Source organism: Gopherus flavomarginatus, chromosome 3 (genome assembly GCF_025201925.1).
Source record: "Gopherus flavomarginatus isolate rGopFla2 chromosome 3, rGopFla2.mat.asm, whole genome shotgun sequence".
In the NCBI taxonomy this organism is placed as follows: Eukaryota; Metazoa; Chordata; order Testudines; family Testudinidae; genus Gopherus; species Gopherus flavomarginatus.
The window spans coordinates 173,573,356-173,600,226 of NC_066619.1; the positions used below are offsets into that span (position 1 = coordinate 173,573,356).

At 39.1% G+C, this 26,871-nt stretch overlaps 2 protein-coding genes across 3 annotated transcripts in view; one reads left to right on the forward strand and one right to left on the reverse strand.

The window, feature by feature from the left end:
• NPNT (nephronectin) overlaps window positions 1–26,871 on the reverse strand; it is a 665,225-nt gene that overhangs the window by 472,693 nt on the left and 165,661 nt on the right. The gene's annotated exons all lie outside the window — the stretch shown is intronic.
• The window catches only part of TBCK (TBC1 domain containing kinase), a 180,532-nt gene that overhangs the window by 114,909 nt on the left and 38,752 nt on the right, over window positions 1–26,871 (forward strand). For both annotated transcript variants that reach the window (XM_050944493.1, XM_050944494.1), the window contains one exon: window positions 5,220–5,395. In XM_050944493.1, the coding sequence (XP_050800450.1) occupies window positions 5,220–5,395 (176 nt within the window). The remainder of the gene's footprint in view (window positions 1–5,219; window positions 5,396–26,871) is intronic.

The following is a 26,871-nucleotide window of genomic DNA, read 5'->3' on the forward strand; positions in this document are numbered from 1 at the left end:
AAATATGATGATTAATGTTTTGATTTGTGAAAGAAAGTTCTTACATCCTTACATTCTTAAATCTGTTAGTCTTTAAGGTACCACCAGACTGCTCGTTGTTTTCTTACATCTTGATAGAGGCAAAAAGCCATCCGTTTTCTTTGACAGAATGCCCTAAATGTGCTCTGCTCTTTCTGTGATAATATTCATTAAAAACGTATTCATAAAAACTAGTCGTGTCCATATCACCCATTTGTCACACCAAGGCATCCTTCTCACTTCAGACTGATTATGTTGATAGGAAGGAGGCAGTAGTTATGCCTGGAGAGGAGAATTCAGTATATAAGGTTCAAAAGGGGAACAAAATAGTAAAATAAGGTTTGGGAAAATAAGTAAAATTTTTGTGGGCTTAGTATTTTTTTAATGTATAGCAAAAAGCCTTTTGTGTGTGTTAAATCATTTATATTTGGAAGTGGGAATGACATTTGTCATATAATGTTAGCAGCACACAAAAAGTTCCGTCTCTTTTAATGACCAAATTATTTTCATAAATGTGAAACTCTAGTAATGGGAGACAAAGTTTTTAATGTAGAGTATTGGCTTACCTAGTCTGTGCAGTTGAGTTTTTTTGCTAGAAGGTTGCTGCATTTTGGTAAAAAATTAAAATGTAGGGAGGAGAACGCCATTGCTTAGGCCAAGATTTCCAAAAGTGACTAGTGATTTTTTGGGTGCCTCAATTTTTGGATGCCCATCTTTTGAGACTTCTTCTAGGGGCTCAGTTTTAAGAGAGTGGGTGTTTTGCACTCTCTGATAAACAGACTCCTTTAAGATGTCTCCAGACGTACACCAAATATGGAGGCAACCAAAATCACTTGTCACTTTTGAAAATCTCCGCCCAAATGTCAAATATTTTCATGCAGGTTTAAAATTCCTCACAATGGAATGTTGTCAAGTTTACAAACAGTTTTCATTAACTGCATTAGCAATCATTTTTAAAAACAAAAAGCACACATTTGAAATTATACTAATCCTATAAAACACAACCCCAATAAACTTCTGTGAGCATGCATTTTCAAGTAGTATTCATGCACCTGCACACAGCTCTCTTCTTTTCTGACCCTCTAGCTCTGCCTTCCCTATGCATCTCTGATCACTTCTTGGGAAGTGACTCTGCCTTCAATTTTACAACAGTTCTGCTCTCAGAAGGGCATAGGTTCTTTAAAATTACATACACAGTGTGTCTGCTAGCACCAAGCAGTCAGACATAGTTGGGTAGTGCTCTGTGTGTCTGCTCATGATCCAGAACTCAGTTGCTAATGTACATCACATTTTTGGCATGCCAGCTTTAGCAGTATATTTTTCATATGAAGTGGTGTGAATGTGAAGAATGGTGTAAATATTTCTTAGTTCTAAAACAAAATATTACTGAAAAGTGGGAACAATTTTACTATCTCTGGAGCACCAAACATTTGGCATCTTTATACATGTTCTGACTTCCATAGTGATGAACTGTATATTTATGCAAAATGTAAAAGTATTAAAATGAGAGGCCAGTATCTAAAAGAGAAATCAAAAGCCTTTCAAAAACATCAAATCTTGGAAAAGGAGTGGGAAAGGGAATATCCAGGTCTGTATCAGTGTAATTCCAAGCTCTTGCTGTGTAAGCACAAAAAACAGAACACAACAGTACAAACAAACAAAACTGTACTTAACTGGAAAGGTTGTGAAGCCATATACATACAGTGACTGAAAACAACTGTGGTTAACCTTTAAGAACAACAGAATGCAAAGCAGAGGATAAATAAGGTTTGAAGGTTTCTCAGAGATGATAAATATTAATACTGTATCGTTAACAAGTATTCTGTGTCTGAATTTCACTGTTAATGTCTTTTTTTAATTCCCTAAAATTAAAGTTTAAAATTCTACTGTACTGAAATAAATACCTAATTGCTTTTTAAAAAGCAGCTAAATAAATACTCATACTACCTGTATTATTGTGTCTCATGTCAGTGGTAAATATTCATCTTACCATCAGTTTTTGCATGCTTTATTTTAATATTTATATATCACATAATTGAAAAGAACAGAGCACTTTTTTTTCTATTCCATGAAAATACCAGTGGATACCAGTGAATTGACTGAAAGGCTGTAAATTGTTCTCAGATTTTTGATATTACAAACCAGTTAAAATTCGCTGTTATGGTTTATGGTTCAAGCAAAACATCTGTAAGCTAATAGTTGGCTTATATCCTGAACTATGAGAGTAAATAATATTCCTTAGAACTGTTTTAGCTTTTCTAATACAACTGTGAATTTTTGTAGTATCCATATAAATGTTCAGGCCTGGTTTTGAAGCTTTTCAGCCTCAGGGTATCTAGTGGCATTGAGTTCCATTTGTGAGTTATGTATTCTATCAAAATACATCCTTTTACCAGATGTCTTCCAGTTTCACTGAATGTCCCTTTGTATTGTATGAGAGGGTAAAAAGAAGTGCCTGACTTTCTTTTAGAAATAGTTATAATGGCCCGTTTTCTCACCTTTGTTGGTCTCCGTATGAATGTCTCTCCATGCATCTAATCATTCTTGTTACTCATTTCTGACCCACTTCTCTTTTTATCTCTTTTTTTAAGATAAAATGACCACATCTAAATAGATTTTTCCAGATGAGGGTGTAGCATTTATTTGTATAATGGCATTATACTATTTTATCTCCAATTCTGTAAGCAAGCTAAACATTTTTGTGGATTGTCTTTGATTGCCACTAAACAGTGAGCAGAGATTTTGATCAAACAATCTATAGGGGCACCCATGTCTTTTCCCTGAGTGGTTGCTATTGATCTGGAGTTCCGTCAGGTATATGTATAGTTCAGATTATTCCTTCCAGTGTGCATTACCTTCTGTTTGTCACTACTGAATGTCATTTGCCACCAGGCTGCCCACTGATAGTCTTCTCTAGTCTTGACTGACCAACTGATTTTCCCTCCTCACTGTTCACTCTTTCTAGAACATTGTTAAAATATTAAACACCAGTCTTACCGGGGAACCTTGCTGTTAGCCTTCTGTTGGGTTAAAAATGGCAACGACTAGCTAGCCTGTGAGATCTTATTTTCAGGAAAACTTTCTTGATATTCTGTCTAAATATTTACTTTCTTAATTTCACCTCATTACTGCCTTTACCTATCACATGTCTGCATGTACTTACCTAGATAATTCCTCTCCTTCCTTGACTTTCTTGTTTTAACAACTTTGGGGTATGTGTAGACTGTTATGTCCTCCCACAATTTTCTCAGTTTTACTTGGGCACTGTTAGAGGTGGAGATGCTCAGATGCCTTTTTAAACTTGCTAAGGCATCCTACTTTTATCTCCCTTCACACACAAGTATTGCTGAAGTTTTCCTAGCAGCTGTGTAAAATATGCCAAGAATCCCAGTTGTAGGGGATATAAATCATGATAGTATCAGGCTGGAACTGTCTCCCTACAGAAAAATAAGAAGTTGTAAACATGTCAGAGAATTTAGTTGGAGTTCTCATATCTGTACAAATAAACTGAGCCTTTTAAAATGTGAGCAAATCTGTGTAATATCAGTGCCTTGGAACCTATATTCTGAGCCATAGAATTGGTGCAGTTTAGCAAACTTTGCTTAAATCAGAAAGCCTGCATTAGTTTTGCCACTGTCTCAGATTTTCCTGGAAAATATTAGTAAACAGAAACTTTTTACCAAGTCACCTGTAAAATGAAAAATTAGTAATAACATTGACTAGTAATACATCATGTAAAAGAGCTCATCTCGTTGTCAAAGAACTTGACATATAATACGCCTGAGAAGTATAATCCTGCATGAATACCCTTGAATTGGAAGCAGGGAGGCTGTGATTTTATCCATGGCCACAGCAGGAGACTTGCTAGAGCTGTCATTAGAACTCAGGAGTTCTTAGCTCCCAGCCTGTACTCATTAAGCCCCTCTGTCAAGAAAGCATTTAAGCACAGTGACTTTAAGGGGACTTAAGCGTGTGCTTAAATGTTAAGTGGCTTCCTGAGTAGACCAAGTCTTTCTCTTTAAACATCAAAGAAATTGAAGTAAGTAGTCCTGTCTAACTGAAATATTCTACCTTACGTTCCACCCTAAACTTGGTAGTGTCATAATGAATTGCTATCCGTCCGAGAGATATCTAGAACTGATACTTCCAGTGCTGGTTATGTCATGTCTTGTGCACTGTCATAAGATGCAGGTTAGGGTAATTCTACACACTTGTGTATTTGTCCCATTTATGAAACTGAAGGTCAGATGAAACAAATCAACTGGTCCTTTTGCTGTGCTCAGGAAACCATGTATTCTTATTAACTGCTTTGGTCAGAACTGCAACACCCTTGATTTCAAAATATACATAGCCTTGATGTTATCACTTCTGAAATAATGTTTGTCATAGGATCACTTTTGGTTACACATTTCTTCATTCTTCTTTGATAATTTGCAACTGGTGATAGTTTATTTTATATTTTAAAACATTCCCAAGTTCAGTAATGTCGTGTCATGTACTTCAGCCAGCATGCTGTCCTCTGACTTGCAGCCATTTTTGGATTGAATTCAAAGTAAGACTAAGACAAATCCATTTTGTGTGCAGTCAAGCACAAAATAATGTTGAGATTTCCTGTTTTCCAGTAGACAGACAGCATATAGTTTTGTCAAAAATAGCAGGCAACACAAAGTTCAAATTCAGTAACTTTGTTACACTGAACTCTTTCAATCTGGGAAGTAATAGTTTTTAGCAACTGTAACCATGACACAGAGGGCATTGATTTTTGGACCAGCTAAAAGTTCATGCATCATGTAAATAGCTGTTACTTGACTTGCTTTCCATTGTACATCTACATTTAAGAGTGTTTTGGTTTACAGTATGCCAACAATTTTACTGAAGTACCTTTACTGTATAAATAATTAAATTAATCTACTAAAATAACCCTATAGCTTCAGTTGGTTATGGTATTTTTTCGCTTCCTGTCTTAAACAGTTATATAACATAACTTTGCTGCCACTTTACATTCCCGAAGTGGCTGCATTTCAGTGGTGGATAAAATGAATCTCCACATAATTTGTCTGTAAAGTCTCTTGGATGTCTCTTGAATTAACAAAATGGTTACTAAATATTGATGATATTTTTTCAGCAATCGTTTCACCAGTTTAACTGATTTTACTAACTTTCACATCTGGGTTTTTGCTTGTTTTTCAATCCTTGGTCAGAAATTGACATTGAACGTTGTGTCCGTGAATCAGTCAACCTTTTTTGCTGGACCCCTAAGAGTGCAACATACAGGCAACATGCACAGCCTCCAAAGCAAGCCAGTGACGGCAGTGGCTCAAGAGATTCAATGTCCTGCTTCACAGCAGATTATCAGGATGCACCTAAAAGTGACCTGGTGAGTGTTTTAGGATTATGCTTTCCTGTCTTCTCCAGAAAAGGGTGTAGTGTTAAGGGTAATGCTAGAAAAACTTTATTAATAAAATCACACCTCTGTTGTTATGTTGTAATTCAGGTTTGGCTTCTTTTAGGGCAATACTTTATTATTATTCATTACTAAACATGTATATTGTTAGCTCTTTAAATTTACAGTAATGTTTTAAAATGCCTTAGATTTTTGTAATATAGGTTTTCTGGAAAAGGTGTGTTATGAAGGTCTTATGCTCATCATACAAGACTGGCAATGTTACAACTTGTGAGTTAGTGAAACTAGAAATGATTTGCGCCGATTATCCTAACCAACTGACAATAATGCTTTTATACCTTTGGTATGTGATTTTTCTCACCCCAATCATGGCTTTTAGTTTCAAAGTCCTCACGTACCTGCTGCCTATATTTCTATGTACTTCATGTCCTACATAATGAGTAAGACCTCGTGGCCTTCACTACAAGGCAACCAAGTGTAATTCCAGCACATTTTACAAATATGGTAATGCAGAAGTTGCACAAATTCACTTCAAGAAGAGCTAGGAGTAGAGCCTGAGGTCTTCAATATATATGACCTAAGTCTCTTCCACTCAGCCTGCTCTTGTGCTAGATCTGTGGGGCTGGCTGTCCAGCCTGCAACCACTACTCCAAACACCTGGAACTGTTGAAGGTTGAGGGATGTGTTTTGTTTTGAGGAACAGTTTATTGCAGTGAATGAAAGAACAGCTCCTTGAGGGAGGCAATGCCTTCCTCCCCACCTGTACATGTTGAACCTTCTGATTTTTGCCCTGGTTTTAATATCAGTGTGATCTTTTAATTTTTGTTTCAGTACCATTTTGATCCTAAAGTTGCTGTAAGGAATGTGCCAGTAAAATTATTTTATCTTGTGCCAGGACCGCCTCCTACCCATCTTCACTCTTTTGGCTCTGTAAAGCATTTTATTTCCGTAACAGAGGATTATCAAGGGCCTGGCTGCAGGACTATGAGCAAGGTCTTGCTACTGAAGAAGAATAGTGAAGAGAGTAAAGTTTGCTGGAGAGGGTCAGGAAACTTTGCACTAATGCAAGACAGGCTGTGGTCACTTCTGATTGCTTTTTCCATCTGGCATGTCGTGTTACAGTTGTTGTTCAAATCTTGTAAGTGAGCAGATCTTGGGTAATAGTATGTGAATGAGTCCTTGTGTTTTCTGTTACCAGTGAAATTTTTTCACAAAGAATAGATTTGTACTCTGTAGCAATTTTGCTTGGCAAAAATAATTTCCAGATGTCCCCTGTAGCTTCTGTTACTCTAGCCTAATAATTATTTCATTGTCAAATATGCTACCTTAGATTAAGGACATTGGGCTATTTTAAACTTTCCTTCCTCAGCAAATGCTCCAATCTCCTGTTTTGTTTTGCAAAAGATTTTAAAATAATTTGTACCTGTCCCATCTTGAATCAGAATGTTTGCAGAGCTGGCATTGCAATTGCAAGAGAGATGCTTACACAAAGTGCATTATTATTCAGTAAGTTACGTTAGCTCATTAGAGTTGCTTCCATCTGTTCCTTCTTAAACACTGAGAAATCAAGACAATGAAATGGGTGGCTTAAATGTACCTTACTATGACAAATAGGCTTTTCAACCTCCTTATCATCCTCTGACAAGCACAAATATTTCAGTATTTTTGTTTTACATTGTAATACAAAAATGAAGGATGAGACTTACATAATCTCTTTACAAAAGTGAAAAGCAAAATATAAAAAAAACTAAAGAGGAGCTACACACTGGCTTAGCTGTTGTGGACTATAATCTTTCACGGTAATATCTTAACTTAAAAACAGAAGCTCCTGCTGCTTATTTTTCATAATAGTTATTAAGGCTACCGTTGGGATTAGGGTACAAATACCAGTAGGCTTACAGTTTCTTCAAGCTGGTTTTTCCCTAGGCCTGGCAGCACTACTTTAAAAGTCCACATTTCTGCATTTTGTCCAGTCCTCTGCTCTGAGATGGACAAATGCTTAGCATATCATAGTCGTGAGACCTGCTTCAAGTTGAAGAATTCATCCCCTGCTCAGGTCATGAAATATTTGGCTGTGGAGTCATATCAGTGTATTTTGGGCACTTGCTTGTAATATATATGAGCTCCTAAGTATGGTAACTCTTTATTTCTGAAATATCAAGATGGCCATATTAGTGGTCCTCACTTGAACTAGCAGGGTTTTAAAAACAGGGACTGGACTGAATAATCTCAAAGACGTTTAAGGCCCAACAGTCTTAAAACACGACATACTCAAATGTCCAGGACGCAGTAATGTGCAAATAACCTGGATCCCCTTTCCCTATTCTGTTAGACACAATCTCTTTTTTGCTCTCTGTTCAGTAACCACTACTGGTTGCTTACCAAGAATAAAGGATGTAGAGACTTGCACCTCCAAAGGAAATGTTGTCCTAACAGACCTTTTCTTTTTTCTGAGATGGCAATGAGCTTGGGAGTTTTTTGCCTTCCCCTGCAGTGTATGTGTGAGTGTATGTCACTTGCCAGGATGATCTTGGGTATATCTCACTTAATCATTGGTGTTGAAAGCCTTAACAACTTACCCTTTTGGACCTCTGACTTCAATATCGGCATTCTATCCCTCCAACAAAACCTGTTTTCTGGTCACCATTACATTTGTGAGGTGAGTGTCAGGAGTGGCAATGTCCTCCATGCATGTTCCACAATGATGAAGTGGTGCTGAGAACTCCACAGTCACTTCTCCCCAAAGTTAACTCTTCTTTCATTGCCTCTCAGGAGATTATTCTTCCATCATTCTGTCCCAGGCCACAGCATCCGACCAAGAAGCTGACACAAAACTTGGGCATCAGAGGAGCACTGATAAATTGCACTAAACATACAGAATCCATGAGAAGGTCAGGCACACTGTTTGTCTCCTTTCATCCAAAGTGTCAAGGACTTGGAGCTTCCAAACTATCCATTGCTGTGTGGCTCAGACTGTGCATCCCTGTTCCAGAAGAAATCAAGGCACTTTCCATGGGATCTGTAGAAACCTCATGGGATTAACAAGCAAGTGCTCCCATCACTGACATATGCAGAGCACCCATGGGCATTGACTAACACCTGTATCAGACACTATAAAGTGGAGTTCCTGTCTTTCTCAGAGATCTTTTTTGGCAGGAAGGTGCTACAAGTGGTGGCCCAGTATTGCCTTTTGACAAACCTTAGTGGATGAGATTCTTTTTTTAGCTCATTCTATTTACTATTTCCTTATCCCTCCCTACTTCTGTTTCACTGCTTGCTACTTCCCAAACATAACAGAGCTGTGGCAGACGCTGTGCTTCAGAATGAAATATTTCTTACCAGATAATTTCCTTTCTGCTAGCAGCATCTCCCACAATTCTAACCAGCCTGGATGGCTCTGTAGCCAAGGGGTCAGTTTTTTATTTGGACAGTTGCTATGCAGACAATTGCCTGCTGTACATAGTTAATAAGTTGGCATTTGATGATGATATAAATATATTTCTACAAGTTTCACCCAGCTTTGGAATGACTTACCTGGCAACAAAGGAGACATGGCCAGCACACTCTGTGCTGTAGCTTTGATTTGCTTCTGGAAACTGCATTGTGTTGGGGAGTAGCCCAGAAATAACAGAATTGTGGCAGATGCTGATAGCAGAAAGGAAATTATTGTGTAAGGGATTTTCCATTCTCTGTTTTACAGAAAGGGAAGCTGAGGCATAGATCTTGTAACTTGATCAAGGCCACAGAGAACACCATTGTTAAAGCCACGACCGGATATTGGGACTACTTGATTCCTCATCCAGTGCTTAAACCACTGAACCACATTTGTTATTGAAATATTATTTGTATCATCGTAGCATCTAGCATACGTTATTTGTATTACCCAGACATGGACCAGAACTCTATTCTGCTACATGTTGTACAAACACGGAACAAGAAGGGTCCCAGCTCCAGAGAGCTTACACTCAAAATATATGATAAGAGACAACAGATGGATGCAGATACACCTGGAAGTACAAGAAAACAATGAGTCATTGTTGGTCAGCATGATAGGCAGTGGTCAAAGCACGCTCGCAGCCTCGCTGTTGTCAAGCTTGTTATAGGCATCATGACAAAACAGTGTGTTGAGGAATTTTAAGGAAATGATGAGGTAGCTTTCTGGATAGTTACAGGAGTTCCCCCGAGCATGATGGGTAGTGGGGAAAAGCCAGAAGGTGCTTGTTTGAAAATGTAACAAGGGAGAGATGGAGGCTGGCATTATTGGCCAATTGAAGGCAGGAGTTGGCCTAGCAGTGGTGAATGAGAGATGATAGGTAAGATAGGGATAGATGAGCACTGAAGAGCCTTGAAATTGAAGCCAAGTTGCATGTGTTTGATGCAAAAGAGAAGGGAAGCCAGTGGAGGGATGTGAAGAGGTTATAAAACCAAGGAGACCCAAAAGTAAGAGATAAGTATGCATGCATGAAATCGTCGGGTAAGACACTTTTCTTAACCTTGAGAAAAGTTTCACTGTCTGAGCCAAAGTACTGGCCTTATCAGAAAAGCCTCTTTGATGTTGCTCCACGATTCCTTTCACACCCCTAAAGGACTCTGGATTATACTAAATTTATATTGGAACTCTTATTTTTATATAAGTCTTTTTATGCCATAAGCTGTATTTCCCCTGTAGACCGAAGCCAGCAATAGACTCATCCAATCCACCAGTGCCAAGGAGTTAAACAAATGTTAATGGGACGTAATACAAACGAAAAAAAAAATTGTAGTTTCAGCTGCTTTCCTTTTCGTTGTTTTTATTTTTCCTTCTCCCTCCTAACACATGTTGTATTTTATGTGAAGTGCTTCAGTATGATGGCTGCATCCCTTCTTGAAACTGAAGGAAAATCAGGCTTTCCAGGTACTACGGCAGCATACTAGTTTACCATGTTAGAATTTACAAGTAAAGATTTATGAATATACTCAGTTGTTTTAAGGATTATGAGGATCTGAATAATATGCACAGTTGTACCATGAGGGAGCTCTTCAATATGAAGGTGTAGTCTATAAACATGTTCATTTTTATGCACTGTAGTTTTCTGGCAGACTTCCAGTCATGCATATGTGAAAGTTAGTGTGTCTAGTGATCATAAGAGGCACCTGCGGAGTTTAGATTCCTAAAACCAGTTTAGTCTATGTCACTGGCCATCAGGAATTATGTTAGTCTTCAAGTAAAGTTTCTAAAAGTTCTTTGAGCTCTTTGGATGAAAGGTATATGTAAGTACAAAGTAATAATGTTGTTCTCTTAATCCCAGGGCTATCTTTCCTTTGACTTCCTCACTTACCTCTCATAATAAGATCTGCGCCAAGGAAAATTTGCTGCCATTGTCTGTAATGGGGCCAGATTCTAATCTTCAGTGTACAGCACAATCAGTAGTGGATTTCAGAAAATACAAGGTACTTACTTGCAAATCTAGCTCTTACAGGCACATTTCTCAAGACCCTCCTAACTGCTTTCCCACTCCCTGAAACAAGCGAACTACTTCTACAGTATGTTTTTTTTTTTTTCTCCACTGATCTGGTCTCCAGTTTCATAATGATGGGTTACATTTATCTTTTGAGGTTGGATGTTTAGGAGTGGGAACAAATGGAAAATGACGGCCTTGATGGAAAAAACATAGACTTTACGATGAGGGTATTTTTACGACTTTTTAAAATTTCAGTGTTTAATTCTAAACACTGGCTGTCTCCTCATGTATTTGTATTTTTCTTTAGGCTGCTTGACTTTGTCTCTTGAGTGCTTTTTATTGACTATCCAAATATTTGCATAGTATATATCAGAATGTTACAGTACTTTGGTTACCAATAAAATTAGAAGTGTCTGCCCCTGGATAAGTATTTTTCTCCCCAAACTATCATTTGGTAAAATTAAACCTGTTTGTACCCTTAGCATTACTTAACTTTCTTCTTCTTCTTACTGACATTTAATTGCACCTGCATTAAAAGGCTACCTCCTCCCTAGACTTCCCAAATATTTAGCTTAATCTTTTACTCTTTCAGCCATAAAACATGTCTCTACTGAGATATAATCTCAAGAAGGAAAGAGATGCAATAGGATGCAATAGAACCTCAGGTGGAGTATCTACCATGCTGACTTTCAGCTTAGCTACAGCTTAGCCTTTTAGTGTAGTTTAGTTTTTTATTAGTTTGATAAGTCTTTTATTTGACTTTTTTTCCCTTCAAACACCTCTTCCTTCCCCACCTCTCTTCTTGGGGGCTGTTGTCATTGCCATTGCCATGGTATGTCAGGATTCCCAGGCTTGAAGAGCTGCAACCTGCAAGGAGTTCATTTCAGTTAGTGATGGACATTCCAGGTGCCTCCACTGTTTGAAAGAGACTCACATACCTAATAGTGTAACAGATGCACATCTTTTAAAAGCAGATCTAGGAAAAAAACAGGGAAATCAAATTTAGATTCCTCATGAGGGAGCAAACAAATTTGAGCTGTTGAAAAGTGTGTTGTAACTGGCGAATTAGGCATGTCATAATGACACATCAGAAGCCAGCAAACACTTAAACTTATTGGGAGCTCCAAAATTTGCAGCGAGTGCTGATAAGCTTTATAAAGTTTTCAGAATCTCTGATCAGTACAATGCTCCGGTGTACCCACTAGACAAGTGCTCATTTAAAAGAAGGAGAACATGGAGCATTATAGGGCCTCTCATAATGCTTTTTACAGCTGCTCATTAGCAAGGCTTAAAATGCGCGCGTGCGCACACGCACACGCGCGCACACACACACACACACACACACACACACACACAGTGAGCGCTTTGAAAATTATACAATCTGATCTCTTTTAGCCACAAGTAAGAAAGTTAGTTATGACAGCCTTGTTAAATGGTGTGTTGTGCTGACTGATTATACTAAAACTGCTTAAAAAGAGTACCTTCTAGTATAAGTTTGTGAGGAAAAACCCATTAAGGAATATAATAACCACATGAGCTACAAGGCAAAAATGAGCTCAAACCTAGTTTGAAGCAGCCAATCCTTCACTCTCAAAGCAAACTTTAAAACTACTGGCCCAAGACATGGAGGTGAAATCCTGGCCCCTTTGAAATCAGTAGCAGTTTTTCCATTGAGTATTTTGGGGCCAGGATTTCACCCAAGATGTCTGGTCATAGCCATGAGTTTTAAGTAGGAAAAACTCAGAACAATCTACTAAACTGCAAAATGAACCAGGGATCTTCAGTAACAAAGGTGCAGATATCTACCACTTCAGCTACATTAATAATTCCAGTGGGTGATAGCAGTAGTAAGCTCTTATCCTGTATGTAGCTCAGTCACTAGATGGAGTCCAGCACATTTAGCCACCTTGTTACACACTCCTGTTAGGGGAAAAGCTTGGGACACTCATGTGACAGATATGGCAATTTCCCCTAATATCTTACTGTATTTCATTTATATATCATTGGTGGCCAGAGACTATATGTAATTCTATGAGAGGAGGTGACTTCAGTCCTTCAGGAACTAAGAACATTGGGAGGAGATTAGGAAAATTCGCTTAGTTGTAACACTTCCAGCAAAGTACCACTACCTGCAGTCTTGCATATAGTGGTTCAAATTAAACTCTTCATGGAGCCAACAGCCAAAGAAAGGGGGCCATTAAGGGAACTGGGGTAAAAATCTGGGGATTGGTCCTGCGTGGAGCAGGGGGTTGGACTAGATGACTTCCGGAGGTCCCTTCCAACCCTAATAGTCTATGATTCTATGATTCTAAAGGCCTTTTGGATAAATAACTGGAGTATAAACTTACTCAGGCCCTTCTTTCTAATCCAGTAAACAGACAGGATCTTCTGTCCAAGGTAGGGTCCCAGTCCTTAGGAAAGGTTTGGAAAGACTGACGCCTGCTAGAGACAGAGGTTGGAGTGACCTCTCTTACACTTTTTAGCATGCATGTGGGATCTTTTATTGTTTTAAATGTTTTCTCTTTAATGCTTTCATTTTAAGAATAAATGTACTTGCTTAGAAATTGCTGTGTGGCAACTTATACCTGTGGGCAATTATGCTATTTACAGTCTCTGAAAGGGGAAAGCAAAGTTCAGACTCTGGCGTGTTCAAGCAGTCTGGCTTGCTGGGAATAACACAGTGTAGGCAGGGCACCGTGAGCCTAGCAAAACCCCAATCAGGAAGAAGAGAGATGCAGGTCTCCACCCAAGAAAGGTAATGGCTGGAAGCCAGAAGCCTAAAAATGGATGATGCCCTTCCTGGACCACAGAGGGGAGTACAGGTGCAGTTGCCCTGAACTATGACAGCTTGTCCCAAGCAGCTAAGGACTGCACAAATTCAAATCCCAGTATGGGTCATCTCCATTGCAGGTTGCTAGTGGAGATTGCACCTAGGATTTTTGGCACCAAAATCACCAGTCAGTGGTGGTGTGTGGAGCACTTGATTGTGATCTGTGCTGGCTCTTCTTCTTTGTTTCTAGCTGCTAAACTTAATTAAAACAAGCTAAATATACATAAATGCTTTCCTTGTATCAGTTTTCCAAGTAAGCAGTTGCTGTTTGCACAGAGAAGATGATATGTGGCCACAAATAGGACAGGAGGAGGTGATTTAGAAACAGCATCTTTTAAGATGTGGTCCACATTATAAACAATCTTGGAAACTTGGCCTAACCTTCAGTGTAACTGCTATGTGATTTTTCTTAAGACATTTTATTAAGTCTAATTTTTGTGGCTTTTGTGAGGACAGTTATGGGCTTATTAGGATGCATGCCTGTGGGACTATAGTCATACATGCTGATATATAGTGCTGCTAAGTCTGTATCTGATTCATAACAGAATATATAATAGTTGAAATGCAGACGATGTTGAGTTTCAAATTGATATTGCAGTCTCTGGAGATTTGAAGCTTAAATTAACCAGAGGAAGCATTGCAGTCCTTTGTGTACTCTATCCAATTTTTAAAAATATGAATGTAATGATTATGGTTTAGGGTTTTTTTCTTGCAGAAGATAAGGCTTTAAAATCAATAGCCAAAGAAAATAAAATAAGAAATATACTAAATTATTAAATAACAGCCACAACTGATGATTAAGGCTGTCGATTAATCACAATTAACTCATGCGATTAACTCAAAAAAATTAATTGCGATTAATCACAGTTTTAATCACACTGTTAAACAGTAGAATACCAATTGAAATGTATTACATGCTTTTGATGTTTTTCTACATTTTTAAATATTGATTTCAGTTACAACACAGTATACAAAGTTGACTGTGCTCACTTCATATTATTTTTATTACAAATATTTGCTCTGTAAAAATGGCAAACGAAATAGTATTTTTCAGTTCACCTCATAGTACTGTAATGCAATCTCTTTATCGTGTAAATGAAACTTACAAATGTAGATTTTTTTTTGTTACATAACTGCACTCACAACCAAAACAGTGTAAAACTTTAGAACCCACAAGTCCACTCAGTCCTACTTCTTGTTCAGCCAATTGCTAAGGCAAACAAGTATGTTTATATTTACAGGAAATAATGCTGCCAGCTTCTTATTTACAAGGTCATTTAATAGTGAGAACAGATGTTTACATGGCACTGTTGTAGCCAGCATTGCAAGGTATTTATGTGCCAGATATGCTAAATGTTTGTATGCCCCTCCATGCTTCGGCCACTGTTCCAGGGGACATGCATTCATAATAATGGGTTCTGCTCAATAACCATCCAAAACAGTGCGGACCGACGCATATTTATTTTCATCATCTGAGTCAGATGCCACCAGCAGAAAGGTTGATTTTTTTTTTCTTGGTGGTTCGGGTTCTGTATTTTCCCAAATCAGAGTGTTGCTCTTTTAAGACTTCTGGAAGTATGCTCTGCACCTCCGTCCCTCTCAGATTTTGGGAGGCACTTCAGATTCTAAAACCTTGGATCGAGTGATGTAGCTGCCTTTAGAAATCTCACATTGTTTAACCGTGCGATTAATCTTTTTAATCGCTTGAAAGCCCTACTGGTAATCTAAAAATCTCTAAAGAATGTTATGGTTGGTTATCAAATTGTAATCTAACTTGAGTTTACTTTAATTAAATGTAAACTGATTTGTAACAATCTGCTTTGTTTCCACCTTCATAGGTAGAATTACAAGAGCATGTTGTAATAATCTGGAGATTTAGATCAGACAGATTCCTATTTAGATGATTAAGAATTGAAAACATATTTTGTCCTGATTTGCAGTTTGTGAGAATCCTTAGAGTATGATTGGCCTGCAAAAGTATGCAGTGTATTACTGCACAGTCAAAGTATTCTCTTAAGTGTCTGTGCCTTAGGCTCAGGTTCTGTATCCATTAATGGTCCAAGCAGTTCCTCTTTGCACAACTTTTCAACATTTGAGTTTACAGCTGTGTCTATTCTAGACACTGAACCCCTCTGACCTCCCTCAGTTAGAATTCCATGACTGATTTACAAACAAGTTTTATAGACGTGAATCTGCAAATATAAAAACAAAAAAGCAAGTATATCTATGGTTCCAGTGAAGATAGTTAGATGCAACTTCCTCTGATGAACATTTATCCTGCTAAGAATTCTCTAAGACTTCTGTGTGTAGCGTTAAAATCAGATGATCTAGAGGAAGAAACTCGCCTTTCCTTCTTTTTTAGGAATGCTAAATTTTTTCTTCTGTTTTGGAGACTTGTTTAAAAATGGATTTTGGTCTCCTGTAGCTCTAGAGATCAAAAAAACTTGATCTTTTAAAAAGTAGAGAGTATTTACAGTAAAAACAATGCAAATGGTAACTAGTATAGTAGAGAATAAAAATATGGGACCTAATCTTTCTCTCTTCCCATGCCTGGGGACTCATTGAAAGAAGTAGTTGTATGCTGGAGAAATAAAGGATCAGGCCTGTAATAATACATTAAACAAGATGCAGCACAGCCAAGAAATGTGGATCGCAAATATTGAAAGAGCTAAAATAAAAATATTCATCATGGTTGAGCTGAATGGGTTATTTCATTCTCCAAGCTTCCTGAGTAATTTGGTCATAGCTGGTTACCACAGCGATGAAAGTCTCTGACCCACATGCAGTACAATAAAATATAGTTTCAGGATGTTAGAAAAGCTTTCCAAAATCCGAAAAGTCTCTCTGGCCAATAAAGTGCATGCCCATCCACACTAAATTTTAATTATGGTCACAGGCATAGATTAGCTTGTGAGCTTTGCTAAATGACAGGGTCGGCTTTTGCTACCTATCTTGGTTAATGCTCATTTGACTAGCTGATAATTACTGGATGACCTGTTTCCCAGATGGTGCCCAAATGCTTGACTAATTATCTTGGCTCCCCTCTTGGTGATATGACACTGTGTGAATCTCATTGCACACCACTGCAGAAGTTTTAGCTGAGTTGGTAGAAGGAAGAGAGTCTCCTTTCTGCGTTCTTGACCAAGCAAGTAGTAGGTTTGTCTTAAATAAGTCATTCTGTGGCATATCTTGGACTGGACCTGCCAGTTAGAGTGAATTGTTTCTCGATGGCGTCTTCTAATGCTATAACTCTCTGAAAAGGTCCAAACAGTTTTGTATGCCTCTTATCGATCCCTTATTTTTGCAGCAATAAGTTCTCCTTGTTTCTCTTAGAACTGAGAATGTTCATAGTTAAAACCTGAGACACATTAAGAAGAAAAATAATTAAAGGTTCTTGTCCTGAAATCAGGGCCGGCTCCAGGCACCAGCCAACCAAGCACGTGCTTGAGGTGGCTCCTTGTAAGGGGTGGCCAATCTTGGGACAGCGTAGGGGGCGCTCAGGTATTCTTTTTATTTTAATTTTTTTTTGGTTTGGCAGGGCGACTCGAGGTTTTTTTCTGTAGTTTCGGCAGCGTGCTGCGACGCTTGCGGGGGGTGTTTTGGCAGGGCGGCACTCGGGAGGGCGTGTTTCAGCACGGCGGCGCTCGACGGTGTGTGTTTCGGCGGTGCAGTGCTCGGGGAAGTGTTTCGGCGGCACGGTGCTTAGGAGGTGTTTCAGTGGCGCTCTGGGAGGGGGGGTGCTTTAGTGGCACGGCGCTTGGGGAGGGGGGTGTCACGGTATAACCGCCACTCTGAACCTTAGCGTCCAAAAGATGGGGTACCAGCATGAATCCCCCTAAGCTTAATTACAAGCTTGCAGTGCCTGGTACACTCTGATCCCCCCAAAACCTTCCCAGAGGACCCCAAGACCCAGACCCCCTGGATCTTACACAAGGAAAGTAAACCCTTTCCCCCTCCATTGCCTCTCCCAGGCTTTCCCTCCCTGGGTTACCCCGGAAGATTACTGTGATTTAAACTCCTTGAATCTTAAAACAGAGAGGAATGCACCTTCCTCCCTCCTCTTTTCCCCTCCCCAAGAGGTAATACAGATTCAAGCTCCGTGAATCTCAAACCAGAGGAATTCCACCTTCCTCCCTCCCTTTTCTCTCCCTTTCTCCCACCAATTCCCTGGTGAGTACAGACTTAATTTCCTTGAGCCTCAACAAGGGGAAAAACTCAATCAGGTCTTAAAAAAGAAAAGCTTTTAATAAAAGAAAGAAAAAAGTAAAAGTTGTCTCTGTAATTAAGATGGTAAATGTTACAGGGTCTTTTAGCTTATAGACACTAGAGAGAAGCCTTCCCCCCAGCACAAATACAAATTAAAATCCTTCCAGCAAAATACACATTTGCAAATAAAGAAAACAATCAAAAAGACTAAATCGCCTTTCTACTTCTACTTACTACTTACACAGAAAATTAGAGAGCCTGTAGGTACATTTGGTCACTCTCAGAACCCAGAGAGAACAACAGACAAATGAACAACACAAAACAAAGACTTCCCTCCACCGAGATTTGAAAGTATCTTGTCTTCTGATTGGTCCTCTGGTCAAGTGTTCCAGGTTCACTGCTTGTAACCCTTTACAGGTAAAAGAGACATTAACCCTTAACTGTCTGTTTATGACAGGTTATTTCGGAAGGGCGGCACTCGAGGGAGAGTGTTTTGGCGGTGCGGTGCTCGGGGAAGTGTTTTGGCAGCACAGCGCTCGAGGGGGTGTTTCAGCGGCACTCGGGGAGGGGGGTGTTTCGGCAGGGCAGCACTTAGGGGAGGGTGTTTCGGCGGGGCAGGGCGGCACTCAAGGGAGCTGTTTCGGCATGACAGTGCGGCGTGGCGCTCGGAGGGAGGGTGTTTCAACGGGGTGATCCTTTCACTAATAGCTGTTGGGAACGTTCTCCATTCTGACATATTGTTTAATTACAAAATGAATTTTTTTAAAGTGCATTACTTTTGATAGTCGTGACTTACTAAATAATTGTTCAGTGCTTTATGCACTACAGTTTGTAACTTATTTCATGTTACCCTCCATCCACAGGTATTGTACAACAAACCATGAAGCACTGAAAATAGTGTGATTTTTTTTCTCTGACATTTGTTTTAAAAGAACAGTTAGAAATGTATCATGAAAACCACATAAGAAAATAAGTCCATGGGAACCAACAGATAGCATACTTGTGTAAACCTGTTGTAAGTGCCAGATTCAGAACTGGATGCATAGTTGTTTAAGGAATTAAAGTCTCTCACATTTGAGCATTAATGCTGGCTATTTTTGTGAGAGACATCACTACTAGAAATAAATCTTTTGGCAGCTAATATGTATGTGTGGCGCAGTTTCCTGCGTATGACAGTTTTGTTTCATATTTGATTAAAGAGGCCATATTTTTATCATAAAAATAGTAGTCTGTGTCTACAAAAGGAAAATGAAAAGAGCACCACGGTGCCTATTAGGTTTCGTTTTAGTTCAGAAATAATTCACTGAGTAAATCCACTGGGTATGTTAAAAATATGCTCTAAGATTAGAATTGGTTATAGAATTTGCCTTCAGCTTTGCTCTGCTTCTGGTAAGCCAAGTTTGATTCCAAAAACAGACCTGGTTCATTTGTTGTTACTTTCTGTTGTGTAGCATAGTAAAATACTGGAGATTAACAGAAACATTTTTTTCTGTGTAAGGCGACATGAGAAAATGGCTTTCGAAGTCCTAAAAGCTATATAAAACAAACACACACACCACTTCCTCACACCCCCAAATCATCCTGGAATAATTTTCTTGTATGCAGCATATCATCATAGATTTTTGGATCATTTAGTGAAGACCTAGATCCCTGTGCTAGATATAGCAAGTGTTGTAAAGACATAATAAAGGTATGTTGGAGCTAATAGTTGAAGTTGTGTAATATGTGGGATATTATGTATAATATAATAAATAAATTAAACCACCCTGCATTAAAAGAACAATAAGGTTTCATTTCTCTCATCCCTCCCCCACCCCCCTGATGGCTGTTTGACTTGACGTTCCTCTTTCCCCAGGCTCCATGTCTCAGTTCCTGTGCCCCCTGCAACCTCCCTGTCCCCTTGTCTCAGTTCTACCCTCCTCTTATCCCAGTCCTCCCCCCATTCCAACCTCAACTCCAGGTCCCATTTCCAGAATCCTGTGGCTCCTTGTCCTGGACCTGGCTCCTCACGCCTATCTGCATTTGAGTCAGGCTTTTTCTGCCTTCTCCTGCTTGGTGTGTAAGTGCCAGCAGGAGGAGCATTGAAAGCATGGAAGATACAGTCTACCAGCTCTCAATTCCTTTGCTTGATGCCACAGCTAGCCTTGCGCAGACAAGAGCTGAAATTGCAAGGAAAGTCCTGCTCAGCCACTGTATCCCCAGGATTGGGCATGCTCAGTGCAGATGGAATCTTCAGAGAATGTAACTGTCCATCTCTAACCAGTGTCTACTGAACACATGGCAACTGAGATTTTCAGGGACTTACAACTTGGCCAAATGTAGGCAGATTTTCTCAGGAAGGATAAAAGGCACATCCCCAACAACAGGCAGTGGTGTTAGAACTATGGGTAGTGAGGGCTGCCACAACCCTGGCTTGAAGTAGTAATAACAAACACTAAATATATGGTTTCCATCAGCAGCACCCTCCGCTATGAAAATTGTTCCAGCACCCGAGACCAGGGCAACCCGCCTGCCAAATTTCAACTCCGTAATCAAATGCATGAAGGCATTACAGCTTCTCAACAAAACGGTTGTAAAAAATTTTTAACATGGGCAAAGCAATGTATTTCCCTCCTAACCTCATTCTAAGGAACCCCTGAGCATGTTTTTCTGAAATTTAAAGAAAAATAAATCAGCCTGAGGTAGACATCCAGCATGGAAAACATTGTTCTGAATGGCGAAGTTTCACTAAGTTATAAATCAGGAGTAGGCAACCTATGGCACGCATGCCAAAGGTGGCACGCATGCCGATTTTCAGTGGCACTCTCACTGCCCGGGTCCTGGCCACCAGTCTGGGGAGCTCTGCATTTTAATTTAATTTTAAATGAAACTTCTTAAACATTTTAAAAACCTTATTTAATTTACATACAATAGTTTAGTTATATATTATAGGCTTATAGAGCGAGACCTTCTAAGAACGTTAAAATGTATTACTGGCATGCAAAACCTTAAATTAGAGGGAATAAATGAAGACTCAGCGCACCAATTCTGAAAGGTTGCCAACCCCTGTTATAAGTAAATGAAAACAGCGTCTTATAATGGAAAGTGTTGGACAGTCTTAACTCTCGAGGCTTTACTAGCGCCGTATACAAACATGAGGTTGTGGGATATACACTTGTTACCATAGCTTGGAGGTTACTGTGTTACAAGTAATGCCATGATTGGGCCAATAATTTTTTTTCTCTAGCAAGCCACAGGAAACTGACAGGGACAACACAGTAAAGTCCCTTACCCAAACATGAAATTTTAATTTGTCGTGTTCTAAAAAAATCTTTTTCTGAATTTGAGAAACAATACTTCTCATGTTAGGATCACCCCTTTTATCTCTTTAAACCTCTAATGAGCACTCTTTAATGATTGAATTGTGACTCTTGAATTGCTACAATTGTTACATTATTACATGTGGTAATAGAGCGTTGCATTGTCCTTAATTTATACTTTCTCTTTAGGTGGCTGAAGTATCAATGATTTAACCTGCTTTGGTTTTGATTGAAATTATTTTCATCATATTTACAACGCCTTAAACGTTTGTGATGATTAAAAAAGCAGTGCTGTGAAAGTAACACTGTTTCTGCATCAATCTTCTCCCTATTTTAGCCAATAGTAATACCAGTATATTCCCACCAGCAGCCACTGGTGTTTTTAAGCACCCTATCAATTAGACTTCCACAAGCAGAGCTAGATGACAAGAGACTTAAAACACCAGTAGCAACCAAAACATGTCTGTTATAGGGTCCTAACTTTGAATGATGTTAAGCTGGTGTTAAGAACGGTAGGCAGTTTTTACAAAACTTCTGTGGTGTAGACGAGGTCTCTCTTGTTGCATTCATGTCCTTTTAATACACTAGCAATACGCTATTACTGCTGTGAACATTCTAGAGTAAGTCAAGATGTGAAAAAGGAAGCTGTATTTTCTCATCTCTATCTCATTGGGCAAGAGTATGAACTAAAGTTCTGTACTTTGGATGACAGTGTAAGTGGAAGAAAGAACACTGCTTGGTTTTCAGATTCCAGGCTGAGCTTGCAGTGAACATAGTCAGAAAAACCTTGGTTGGGGTCCTAATCATGGAAATACTTATGCACATGCTTAACTTTATACATGCCTGTAATCCCATTGACATTAATGGAACTATTCATGTGTGTAAAAGTTTATAGGATTGAGATCCTGATTTGTAAATTGAGAAAATATATCTAAGTCACAAAGAGGATAAATGTGGAGCACAGATATCATTTTGAATACCTTTGCTGATTATAACCATGTTTTTAAACTTTGAGAATCCTACAGATGAAATATGGATCCTAAATACTTTACTGAAAAGTATTTAAATTTGTCAGTGATAATGTAGGACACAAACAATGTATTGTTGTCTCTCAGCAGGCCCTAGTAGCAGCTAACAGACTTTCCAAAGCTCTGCTGATGTTGCTAATGCTTATCCATAAAATAGAAGAGACTCTACTAGAACCCCAGAAAAAATCAATATCTGCCAAGTGGAATTGGTCCTAGCTGAAGGGGGGGATTTTTATGTTCATGCTAATACAGTTTTTTGTAAGGGGAGTATAAAACAACAATTGTAAACTACTTAACAAAACAAGTATTCTTCCATGAACATTTCTTTCCTAAAGCTAAAAGTAACATAACTTGCTAATAAGTCTAATTACTTATAATTTCCAAAGGAAACAGTATCCAGCAAATAAGTAAGAAATTATTCACTGTTTGAAAGTGCAAGAGGAGGTTGTCACTTCATTCCAGTTTCTTCACTTGCACGGTTTACCTTTGAGTTGATTTATATTAACATGTGCTTTATGTGACACAGCTAGACTGCAGCTAAGCTTTATAATTTAAAATGGTTTCCCACAATGGTAGGGAGAGTTATTTAATCTTTTACTGAGCCAGCAGTAAATGAGACTTTGGCATGCCCACTCAGCAGCATATAGTGGAGAATTTTCCTTTCTGCTGTGCAAATTCGGCTTAATCATCCAATTATGTTATTCCAGGGAGGAAGAGGTGGATTTGCTTAGTAACTAGCAGTTCTGGCAAAATGACAAGAGTTTGTTTATGCTTTGTATATTGTGAAAAAGTGTGTGTGGTGTTTACATTATAAGATCTGTGCATTCTTGATTGAATATGAAAGAATAACATGAAAGTGTCTTTCTATGACTTGTCTTTAACAATTTACTTTCTCCTTGTCCCTTCTGCCAGACATCCTTTTCTTGTTTTTCTGATTTAACTTACCGCCCCTTCCCTAATGTCATTAATAGTGGATTTAAGCATGAATGTCTTCAGCGGTGGCATGATGGTAAAGCACTTTACACTTTTGAGGCCATCAGTATGTAATACTAATAGTTTTTTGTTTATAAACAAAAAGGACAATATTAATAAGGGCCCATTACCTCTTGCAGAAGTTCTTAGCAGACTGTACCTGCCTAATTATAGAGACTACAAATTTTGAATCAGTTTGAATAATATTGAGTAGCAACATCCAATTAGTTGTTGGAGAGAGTTTAGAATGTGTAAAACTCTCTTTTTGGGATAGAGGCAAAATCCATAAAGCTATCACCTTTTCATCCTTAAGACTGACCTCATCTGTGATATGTACAGAAAACTGCTATCTGATAATATCTAGATAAGTTGACAGGAATTCAGCTGGCTTTGGGACCAGTCACCTAGCAACCCAGTGTATTTGGCTGGTCCTAATAAGCCATTGCTAAATGGCTGTGCACCATAATCAGGGGGAAAAGGGCTAACAGATCATTTAAGCACTGCAGCAATGGCCATATGGTAGCTGCTCAGTGCATTCACACCTGCAGCTGTGCCAGACCAGCTTCCTGCACCAGCCCTTGTTCCAACTCGTGCCTGCTTGCGCTCCAGCCCTAGTTCCTACCTTCCTCAGAACACCTGACTCCAGCCTTTGACTTGTCTCCTGACCATGCCTTCGGTTCTGCCATTTGGTTTTGCTAGGCCAGACTCCTGACCACTAGGTCGCACCACTTCTACTCTGTTATGTGACAATGGTGAATTGTGACTGTGATGACTGACTGGTGCTGATTGGCATTTTGCTGTGCATATAACTAGTCTGTGCTTTTTTGTTTTTCCCCTATCCTCCCTCTCCCCGTCTCATTATCATTTCACCCACCTGTTAGGTCTTGTCTATTTAGACTGAACTCTCCAGAAACGGGGATGTCATATACAATGTGTTTGTACAGCACCTAGTACAGTGGGGGCCCTAACTTGTTTGAAGCCTGTTACATTTAGGTGTAAAGCATTGTGCATGGTAAGAGAGCCTTCTTTGGTTTTATATATGTTAAATTAGAGGGAGCCAACTGGTACAGTCAGTGACATCTTTGTAGTAAGAGTCATCATTGGTCTGCAGCGGTCTTTTCCAGTTTACAATATATTTGTAGTTCCTTGTAGTCTTCTGCTTTCTTGTTTCCTGGGTGAAATAATAAGCAATTATCAGATCAAGTGCTAGGAAATCTGCTTGGCTAAAAACATAGTATAAGCTTATCTCAACTTTAAAAGTCATTGTGTCTCTTTTCTGAACCTAGACACGTACCATAGGTGTGACACAGATAAGTAGATCGTGTAGAATGCCACCTTCAGCAGAACACATGGTTCCTAAGGCATTTGAAATTTTGCAAAAAAATCATACTTGGTCGCTTGCTTACATTGAAATTGATTTAATTCAGGGGTTCTCAAACTTCATTGCATCATGACCGCCTTCTAACAATAAAAATTACTACACAACCCCAAGAGGGGAGGAGCAAAGCCTGAGCCCCGCTGCCTTGGCGGGGGAGGGGCAACACCAAAACCCGAGCCCTGCCCCAAAGCCTGTAACCTGAGCCTCGCCATCCAGAGCTGAAGCCATCAGGCTTCAGCTATGGCCCTGGGCGGTGGGTGGGGCTTCATCTTTGGCCCTGGACTGCAGCAAGTCTAATGCCAGCCCTGGCAACCCACTTTGAAGCCCCGACCCGCAGGCTGAGAACCGCTGATTTAATTCAATGCTGAAATACCTCTGTTTAAAAAAGGCTTTTTTATTTTAATGTGATAAGGAATGCCAAGTTCATTAAAAACAAAAAGCAAAAAAACCTGCAACCCACCTTAAACCATTCTGTCTCCTGGACCAAAACTCGGCTAAATGCAAGAGCTATTATCAGATGGAACTGTGAAGTGCAGGTCCAGCAGAATCAGAAACACTTAATTTCTTTTCCATAAAGGTGTATCTGCATGTGAAAGCCAGGATGAAATGCCAATCAGAAATTACAGCTTAATGGAAAATGAGATGGAAGCTCTGATTGTGTGGCCTACCGGTTCTTAGAGCTCTTTAATCTTTCTGAAGCTCAGCTTCTAATTTCAGAATATTTATGTAGCTTTAATTCCTAATATTAAAAACATTAAAATTCTTAATTCCTCCTTTGTATTAAGAGCAGTAAATGCATATAGCTTTGTAATTCCCAGTCCTGTTTAAAAGTTAATGGAGTGAGAACAAGTGCTCTAATTTAAAGGCTTTAGGGGGTAGTCAAGGAAACGCATGGGATGAGAGTAGACTTCTAATGCCAGCTCATATAAATCTTTTTTCTAAATCGTGCTGTCTGTTAAGCAACCTTTCCTGGTGAACAACTTCTTAGCTGAATTTTCTAAAATGAGATTCCACACTGATGTTAGGATAGGGGAAAATAAAAGTTCAGGAATTTTACTACAGTGTAACTAGGAGCAGATTTGAAAGGACTTTTAAAGAAAAAGGCAGGAGAAACAGTGACTTGCAAGTGTTTCCCAGCTCAGGCAGTGAGGTCACTACCAAGAACAGTGAGTGGAACGCTGCTGTAAGTGCTCTCTCCCTAACTACTGTCTTTCATTTTTCTGAGCAACAGTGTTTGATTCATCCATATATTTTGTTTGCAGTTTTCTGCCAGATAGTTTTGACCCTTAAACCCATCTTTTTAAATAACTATAAACCACTATTGTGTGTGTGTGCATGTGAGGCTTTTTAGTGCATACCCTGGTATTGCTCTCAGGCTATGGATCCTTAATTTTACTTTCCATTATTTTAAAAAAAATCATTTTTCAGAGAATTTTTCTCTATATGCAGTATGGAAAACCCTAAATAGGTCATATCAGAAGGGTAACAGAAGAGAGTAAGTTATAAATGCCTTCTCCTATACTATTTGGACTGTATTTGTTAATTTTTTTTCCTACATGTCCTGGTCAATTGGACTCCTTCTTTTTTTACACCTGCCTGCCAATGAGCCTTATTGCCTTTAGTGCTGCAGTTTGTAGCCTAGTGGATTCTTTCAGCTCTCACTTTCTATTGTTTTAGGGTTTTTTAAGTAGGCTTTGATTCAGCAAGTATGTTTTAACTTTAAGTATGTAAGTAGATCCAGCGACCTCCATGAGACTATTTGCAGCTTAACGTTAGACAAGTGCTTAAGTACCTGGCTGAATCAGGCTCTTAACTGGGAGCTGTTTTATATTCTCAGCTTGGTGGGTTTTTTAAATGAATTTAAAATGGCCACAAAGTGCTGCTGAGAGGACAAATAATCTTTTTGGAGGCCTATTTTCGAATGGCGTCTCTCTCTCCCCCTCCCCCTCAGCTGGAAACTGGTGCCTAAATATGACACCACCAAAAGGCCTAAACAAGTGATAAGGCCAATCACTGGGTACAGTTAAGAATTCTGTCCAAAAGTCTATTCGTCAGCGTAAGCTAAACGTGGCTATAGCCGAGCACTTAATCTTCCTCCAAGGCCTCCTCTGCATCTTCTTTCTCAATCACTGTGGATGGCACCACCATTCTGCCTGTCACTCTGGCCCATAATATGGGCATCATCTTCGACTCAGGTATCCAAGTCCTCATATCCAGGCTATGTCTAAATCTTGAAGATTCTTTCATATAGATTTAAGATTTGTCTAAACAGCATATTAGTGCGTGACAAATCTG